The sequence below is a fragment of the Convolutriloba macropyga genome, chromosome 13, assembly GCF_964194025.1.
Source record: "Convolutriloba macropyga chromosome 13, txConMacr16.3, whole genome shotgun sequence".
NCBI classification, from domain to species: domain Eukaryota; kingdom Metazoa; phylum Xenacoelomorpha; order Acoela; family Convolutidae; genus Convolutriloba; species Convolutriloba macropyga.
Genome location: NC_134480.1, coordinates 12,774,904 through 12,783,012, shown reverse-complemented (window position 1 = coordinate 12,783,012; position 8,109 = coordinate 12,774,904). Strand labels below are relative to the sequence as shown.

The 8,109-nt window shown below is 33.6% G+C and overlaps 1 protein-coding gene across 1 annotated transcript in view; it reads left to right on the top strand.

The window, feature by feature from the left end:
- Nucleotides 1-3,303: 3,303 nt before the first annotated feature.
- LOC142351625 (uncharacterized) overlaps nucleotides 3,304-8,109 on the top strand; it is a 5,444-nt gene continuing 638 nt past the window's right edge. The window contains exons 1-2 of the mRNA XM_075403763.1: nucleotides 3,304-3,351; nucleotides 7,814-7,902. Coding sequence (XP_075259878.1) covers nucleotides 3,315-3,351; nucleotides 7,814-7,902 — 126 coding nt within the window. The 5' untranslated portion in view covers nucleotides 3,304-3,314. The remainder of the gene's footprint in view (nucleotides 3,352-7,813; nucleotides 7,903-8,109) is intronic.

The following is an 8,109-nucleotide window of genomic DNA, read 5'->3' as shown; positions in this document are numbered from 1 at the left end:
TTCGACTTTTTTATCTCCAACTCAGAGATACAATAGATTTTAATGGACTCACAGACGGAACACTCCGCCTCGCAATTCCTAAGTCAGAAAAACATTTCTATATCCTATGCGATGCCTCTAATTATGGCATTGGAGCTGCACTTCTCCAAAAAAATCAAATTGGAAAAATGGAGCTAGTGTCAGCAAACTCTCATCTATTTTCGACCACAGAACTTACACTATCCAACATTCTTGGCGAATACTGAGCCATGATATATGCACTTTCTGAATACGAATTTCTTATTCAAGGATCTAAACACCCAAAAATACTGTACACTGACCACAAACCAATCTTATTCTTATTCACACAAAAGAATCAGCCAAATGAAAGAGTTTACAAATTTCAATTAATACTAATGAAATTTCCAAACTTGCACTTAGTTTGGACGGAAGGAAAGCACCTTTTACTTCCAGATTTATCAAGTCGTTCATTCACGACTACAACACAAGACGAACACTGAACACAAACAAAACAGAACCTTTCACACAATCTACTAATGACGCAAATTACGCTGAATTAAAAAATAGCATAAAATTATCACTCCCAGCAATGGACGACTTTATACCAAAGTCACCCATTCTTTACAACTACTTCTTCGAAGAACAAATTGAAGTAAACGATACACTTTTCTAGAAAGCACAACAACAAGACCCAGCTATAAGACAGCTTTCACTTTGGAAAAAATATAAAAATTTCCCCCTAAAACCTTTCACTCACTCAACGGGCAAATAGAGGATTATTGCATCGTTACCGACGTTTCCAGAATTTAAGCATTAACGAAAATATTAATCTCTTTTATTATATACAAGAAACAACATCACCAAAAATGTGCCTACCACTCTCTCTTATCTTAGTTATTTTTCATAAAGCACACTCTCATTATTTTCAGGACACCCTGGTCGTGAAAAAACACACGCGACAATCACAGATAACTATTATTTTCCAAACATTGAAACATGGATTACAAAACTTACAAAAAATTGCTTGATTTGCCAGACGAGCAAATCCATGCCAAACCTCTTAATGGCACCAAAACAGCCATTTTTAGAAGTTTCACCATACATCAATCACCATATTTCAATGTATACTAAAGGTCCAATCTCACCGTCTTCGCATGAAAAATCTTACCTATATGTTATTGTGGACGCAATTTCACATTATGTTGTCCTCCACCCTAAAATGATGCCACTAATGCACTCACAGTTTTATTTGATCATTGGATTGTTAAATTTGGTACTCCAGATATTTTGGTAACAGATAACGGAGATGAATTTATTAACGAAGAATTCGCACATATCTGCCGTACGTATAATGTACAATTCAAACCATGTACGCCATACGCACCGTGGTCTAATGGACTCGTTGAAAATAGTAATCGACAATTAAACACATTTCTTCGAACAGTCTTAGACTCACAATATGACACGTGGTCACATAAAGTAAAAATTTTCCCGTTTGCATTCAGTTCACAAGTTAGAACCAACATGAATCTTTCACCATATGAAATTGTATTTGGTCAAAAACCAAAGAAACCCATTATGTTCAATCTATCTTCCACTACAGATAGCTTGGGAAATTGTAAAGCCACAGAAAATTCATCCTGTAGTTCATTACCAAATCATACACATACTGACCATTTAGGTCATCACCCTCCAATTAAAAAATTACAGAAAGGAACCTTTGCACATTGGTTTCTTAACCGTGAAAAGATACACTCGGAATTTTATAACGAAATACATAATTACTTAAACCAGAATAAACATTTACGCACATTTATAAATCGCCGCTTCGGAACGGCACAGCCACTCAAAATAAATACTTATGTTTTACTTGTAAATAAAATCACACAAATTGGAGTATCAAAAAATGTCTAACCACAAAAAGTTGGACCTTACAAAATAATAGATACCCCTACATTGGTTACGTACAAACTAATGTTTATACGTAACCAATATAGGTTACGTACTAGACTTTTAAAGTTACTTACTAGACTTTTTAAAGGCCCCCCCCTACGAGATTTTTAAAGTCCTTTCATAAGTCGAGGCCTAGGCCTGGGTATCATTTGTGGAAACTGTAATTAATGGAAACACGCGCGAGCAACTTTTAAAATGCAGAAAGCCTGCAGTGCCACAAGTTAAATTGCCAGAAGCTACTACTTAGCCAGAAGTTGACTTCTTTTGACTTTCGTTATATTAAAACCAGCGCGTTTCGTGTTTTAAGCATGATTAAGTGACTCCGCAGAAGCCACTTTATTTTTCTGCCTTATAATCTCGAGCCACTTCTCTGTTCTCAATTAATGCCAGAAGTTCTCAGTGATTTCAAGCAGAGTCAGGTAACTTTTACGTGATACCTGGAACTGTATTAAAAATCATCTGATCGTCAACATTTTTGGCACTGCTGAAAACTGGCAAGACATTTATTCATTAATTGCACGCGAGTATTTACGTAAGTGGGTGATAAATTAAGCTAGCGCTGCTTTTTTGATGAGCTGATTTTATTCATGATTGAGCTATGATATGGTATACCTTCGTATCCAACGTAATTTTTTATATTTAAGTAGAAAAGAAATGGGCAGAGTAAGAACAACACAGTATAATTTTGTTTTTTTTTTTGATAAATTTATTTCTGTCAACTATAAAAACAAAGTGGCAACAAAAACATTTGATAGCTGCGTCTTGCAATTGCCCATTCTGTCATAGATTTGCATTTTGCATGAATACAATTGTTTTTTATTCTGGTTTCGCAAAACAAATGGAAATAACCTCAGCGCCAGTTCTGTTTATAATTGGAGGTAAACCAAAATTTTAACTGATCGGATTGAACAAAAAGTTACTTTTGCTACCCCTCAGTGTTAAACGCTTCAAATAAACCGCAGACATTTTTTTCCAGCCTATTCTTGTTCCTCTCAATTGCGTCAAACTCAGTTTTGGTTTTCAAATCAACAAATAGGCCGAAAGTTTATCAAACTATCATTCTTTTTTTTTAGTTTACGGAATTCAATTTAATTTTAAATTTTCGCTTCTGATTGTTGAAGACAAATGGTTGTTTGTGAAAATGCCACGTCACTATGATAAAAAGGAAAATTAAAGCTCTAATTGGAACACAAAATATGCTAAATTAGAAAACAAAAAGACACTTTGAGCGGCCGAGAACAAAGACAATTGCAAACAAGTTTTCTGTTTTCAAATTTTCACCCATTGCCTCCTTACCATTCTCAACAATTTCTAATTTTCGTTTTTTTAACCAAAGCTTATCTACGTTGATAAATTTTAAAATGTCGTTTTTCTCTGTGGATCAATCGCCAGAATCCTGTACTGTGTTTCTTAAGAACAGATTTTTTAGCACTACATTTCTTAGAATGGTCTAAACTTTTGCTGCTCGCCAAAATCTGAACACTAGAAAGATTTCTGAAATTTTTCTGTTCAAATAAAACAATTTTGATTTTTGTTGTTTGTAACCCTTCTTGAATGTTCAAAATTTTTTTTCAGAGTTTGAATAAGTCAGAAAAAATATCATTTACTACAATCTAATACCAAACCTTAATTTGAACAGGAAAACGTGAAACACCTCAAATGATAATCAATAATACAAAGCACCTTGAAAATTTTTTTAATGTTGAAAATTATTAAGAGCACATATATATATATATATATATATATATATATATATATATATATATATGTATATATAATTGTTGGACGGACAATTGATTGCAACAAGTTTAAATCAATTTATTGTAATCTTTATGATACGAACTCATTCCAAATAAGTCACGAGCTGACAAATTTGCAGCCCGAATTAAAAGCTTGTTCATACTGCCGGACGCTTTCAAATAGACTTTTTCTGAATAAATGTTTTAAATCATTTTGATTCAAGTCTAATTGGTTTTGAATAGTTAGTTTGTTCGTTTTTCAAAAGCATGTTGATGAAGAAAGCTAAATATTAAGTTGTTACCAAGAAAAAAATATGTTATACTGAGTTGAGAAAATATCTGTATACCCATGAAGTGAAAACATATGGAATCAACAAATTTTTATTTTTTAAGTTTATTTGCTTGTTTTTATTCGAATAAATATAATTGAAACTTCATTGGGTAGATCCAAACTAAGTGGTTCTTAAGTGGTTCTGAACTTTTGTTGGTACTGAGAAAACAGCTGTTTTCCCCTAAAAATTCAGATCTGAAACTCATTTTGTTTCGATTTATCCAAACTTTTGTTTTAATTTATGAAAGAAGAGTTCCTTCTGCAAGTTCTTTCAAGGAAGAACTAATATTGTTGTGCGAGCCTAAGATATAAATTTCTTGTGTCGTATTGAGATATTACGTTCCATTATAATCCCGTCTCGCCCTGGGACACCTATAATGCTTCGTGAGATGTGATCGAAAAAATACTGGCCGTTGATAATGACAAAGCCACGAGGTGCCGGAGTGGAAAATAAGCGTCAATATTGTAACATCTTGCAAGATTCTTGCAAGATTCCTACAAATCATTATTAAATCTTAAAGGATTCTCACAAGATCTTACAAACTTAAACATTTTACAAAACTCTTACCTGCTTAAAATTATTTAAAAGATTCTTAGAAAATTAATTTTGTCTTGCAAGATCTTACAATATTTTTTTTGAAAACAGAACCTAAAATTAAGTAGTTCTACCTAGAACTATAGTGCAGCCAAAGAATAGTTGAAAGTGACCTATCCTACCCAGTAGGAACACAAATACCAATGGGAAAAACGCTCTGCTACGCCCTATCCTATAGCACAAAAAATGGTTAGCAACATTAAGAATTGAGTTTTAAAATATATAAAAAGAGGAATCACAAGAAATGCAAAGACAACGTATCAACAACACAGAACAGCAAAAAAATTCAAAAATTCCATGCACAAACGTGCTTGGATACCCGTCCCAAAGCAACCCTAACAAGCCAAAACACAAAAGTGCAACAGCAAAGCCCAGCGAAGTAACAGCTAAGGCTTGCACCAAACAACAAAGTGGGAGGGATGGTAGCTACAGCAAAAAGTTGCTGCAAGTCGAATTGGTTCCGCTTCCTAGTTTGGTAAATTTCTGATGACGATATCAACCGTGTGGTGAAATTCATTATGTCACATGTCACTGGAATGATTCAAAACCAATTCGGAAGCTTTTTAAAAAAAATCTAAAGCGTATCCTGCAATGAATTGGAAAACTTGGGAAAATCCCTTCCTTTTTTAATAGAAAACAAAATTGATTGTTCTGGTGAAGACGTTTTTTGCTTATCTCAATATGCATTCTTAATTTAAATGAAAGAATTTTTCTCGTACGTCTGATTTTATAAAAAAAAACTATTGCTTGCTGAAAAATTTTTTTAATTCACTGTATGTTACATTTTTTTTTTCGATTGGATGATGTTTTCCAGTTAAATTAGTTCCTGATGTTAGCACGTTTTGACAGTTTTCCCGCTAATGGTAAGATTATTCCGAAAGAAAATAATTTTGCCAGATGCTTAAAAGAACCTTACGAGGTTAATTTTTTCTTGCAACATCTGGCAAGTAAACCACTGTCTTGTAAGATCTTATAAGATTAATTTCTAGAAGAATCTAGCACGACCTTACAAGGTGAACTTTTGTTCTTGACTCCAGTGCTCACGATGTGCCGATTTGAAAATTTTCGAGTGTTATAATAATTCGGCCAATCTATAAAACCATTTCACAATTCGCTCTTTTGTGCTTAGCGTACCATCTGCAAGCGTAGAAAGACGTACTTTACTGAGTTGTCAACAAAACACTCGCTGAAATTTTATTCGAAAATATTCAGAGGGTGAGGTTGTTGAAAACATTCAACAGATCAACTTGTTTTTTTTTATTCGCTCATCAATTATGTGTGAGTGCAGGCTTTTAACTCTCATTGGGTAAGTCAATAAAAAAGTTTCATGGTGTCTCAGTTTATTTGACCTGAAAAAAATGTACTAGGCCGGAAAACGCTTTGAATCCAGATTAAATATCCTGTTTTCTCAAGAGCTATCTGAATATCATATCTAAAAAAAACAATTTTGTTATATGTTTTCTTAATCCGTTTTTTCTCTTTATTGGATACGCTGCTATTATCTATCGTGAAAAACAGTACCCTGGACTGTGTTTGCGTTATTTATCAGACAATTACCAGCCATCAGGGGATGGGTTGGTAAATTGTGTTTCCGATTACACGGAAGAGCACCAACTTTAAGTGTCCCTGCGTGAACGAGTACTTTTTCAAAGTCTCTCTGAAGTCTAACCTTTGACAAGCTAGCTGAATTCTGATTATTAAAAAGCTGAATTTCAGCATTAATCAGCTTAACATTCATCATTAAAGGCCAAAATCTGATCTGTAACGAGCTTAATTCTGTTCAGTAGCAAGCTAAATTCTGGTCAGTAGCGAGTTTAATTCTGATCAGAAACAAGCTAAATTAGCTTAAAACAAAATAATTTTTACCTCGAGTTGCCATTTCTTAATAATCTTACTAAGACCATACAATTATACTAATAATCAAACTAAGACCATATGATGGCATACAAATCATTGACTATATCTTAGATGATCTTAATAGGATTTCCATTTTTTCATATATAACTTTGTATGATCTTTGTCTTAAAACCAAGCAGCCATTAACAATGACGTCAAATAAGCATATATGATTTTTATATGAGTACGCAGGAATCATATATGGTCTTAGTATTATTTTAAAGAAATTATATATGACCATAGTATGATTGCAAATAAATCATTAGGGATCTTACTACGAAATTTAGGAAATATGATGGTGTGTTACAGCTTTTTCTTAATACCTCTTTACTATCTCGAACCGCAAAAAAAATTTGCCCGCGTTTTTGGCAAATTTTTCATGGCAGCCCAAGAAAAAAAGAGGCTCTGATAGCTAAGAGACAAAAAAAGTTTCAGCATACGCCAGAACCTAAAAAACAGCAAAATATATGTAGCACCATAAGATATAAAGGAACGCAAAATGACCCCTACCAGGACTACCCACAGTACTGAAGGTTCTACTTTTCACAACCAAATGGTTTACCCTCTTTTAATATTATAGTGGTTTTACCATTACACCCATTTAGCCCCGCAAACTTTTAACCCTATTTTTTCACCAATTCGTATGTAACCCTAATTCTGAAGGCTACTTGTACCTATTATATGAAAAATTGGTGAAAAAGAAGGAAGAAATAATTTGTGTTAAAATTATTTCTCCCTTCAATTATTTCTCTCCTGATTTGAATTATACTTATTTCTCCCTTGGGTTAAAATTATTTCTACCTTCAGTGAAAAAAAGGGAATAATTTGGGTTAAATTATATGGGTTGAAACAATTAGTGTCAGAAAGCAAGTCACGACACTGATTAGGACAGAAACAGTGTGTTTATTACAGAATCGGATGGCATCCCGACTTCAAGGACAATCCATGTCCAAAAGTCGACTTTACATAATGAAAAAACAAATAAAATGAGGGGGGTGTGAAAAGTGTATACTGACCGCATTGACATGATTGACTACAAGTAACAGTTTCCCTAAAGGCATTTAACATGAAACTTCCGTCAATCACAGTCTTGCCGTGTCAACCTCTCAATTTAGGTGTTCTTGTAATCTCTGCTCTTCATGGACTTAGGTTGCCTGTTGATTCCATCTAGTGGTTACCTGGATTAAAATGCATATCCATCTCATGGTGAATTTTCTCTCCTACCAGACAACAAATATTTCTTGATCTTCAAACTTTTATAAGCAGGAAATCCAGTACATAAAATGTTATAAAATCAAGATTTGGTTGCCGAAGATAGAAGCGAAGAGAGCCAGTGGATGCGAAGAGTCGAAACACTGCATGTCATTTCAAACATCTACATTGTACAGGTAAATTATTTAAAACAAGAACAAATAACACAACTGAATTGTGGAATGATGTCTTAGAGAAAAAAAGAGTTAAGATGCACATCAGAAAACCCAAATAACATTTCATAATGGGATAAAATATAAATCCATCGATTTTTTTTTCTCTTCTGTGAATTTTACAAATCAACTTGAGTCTATAAGAAAATGTGCCCGCAAAATGGTGAAGGC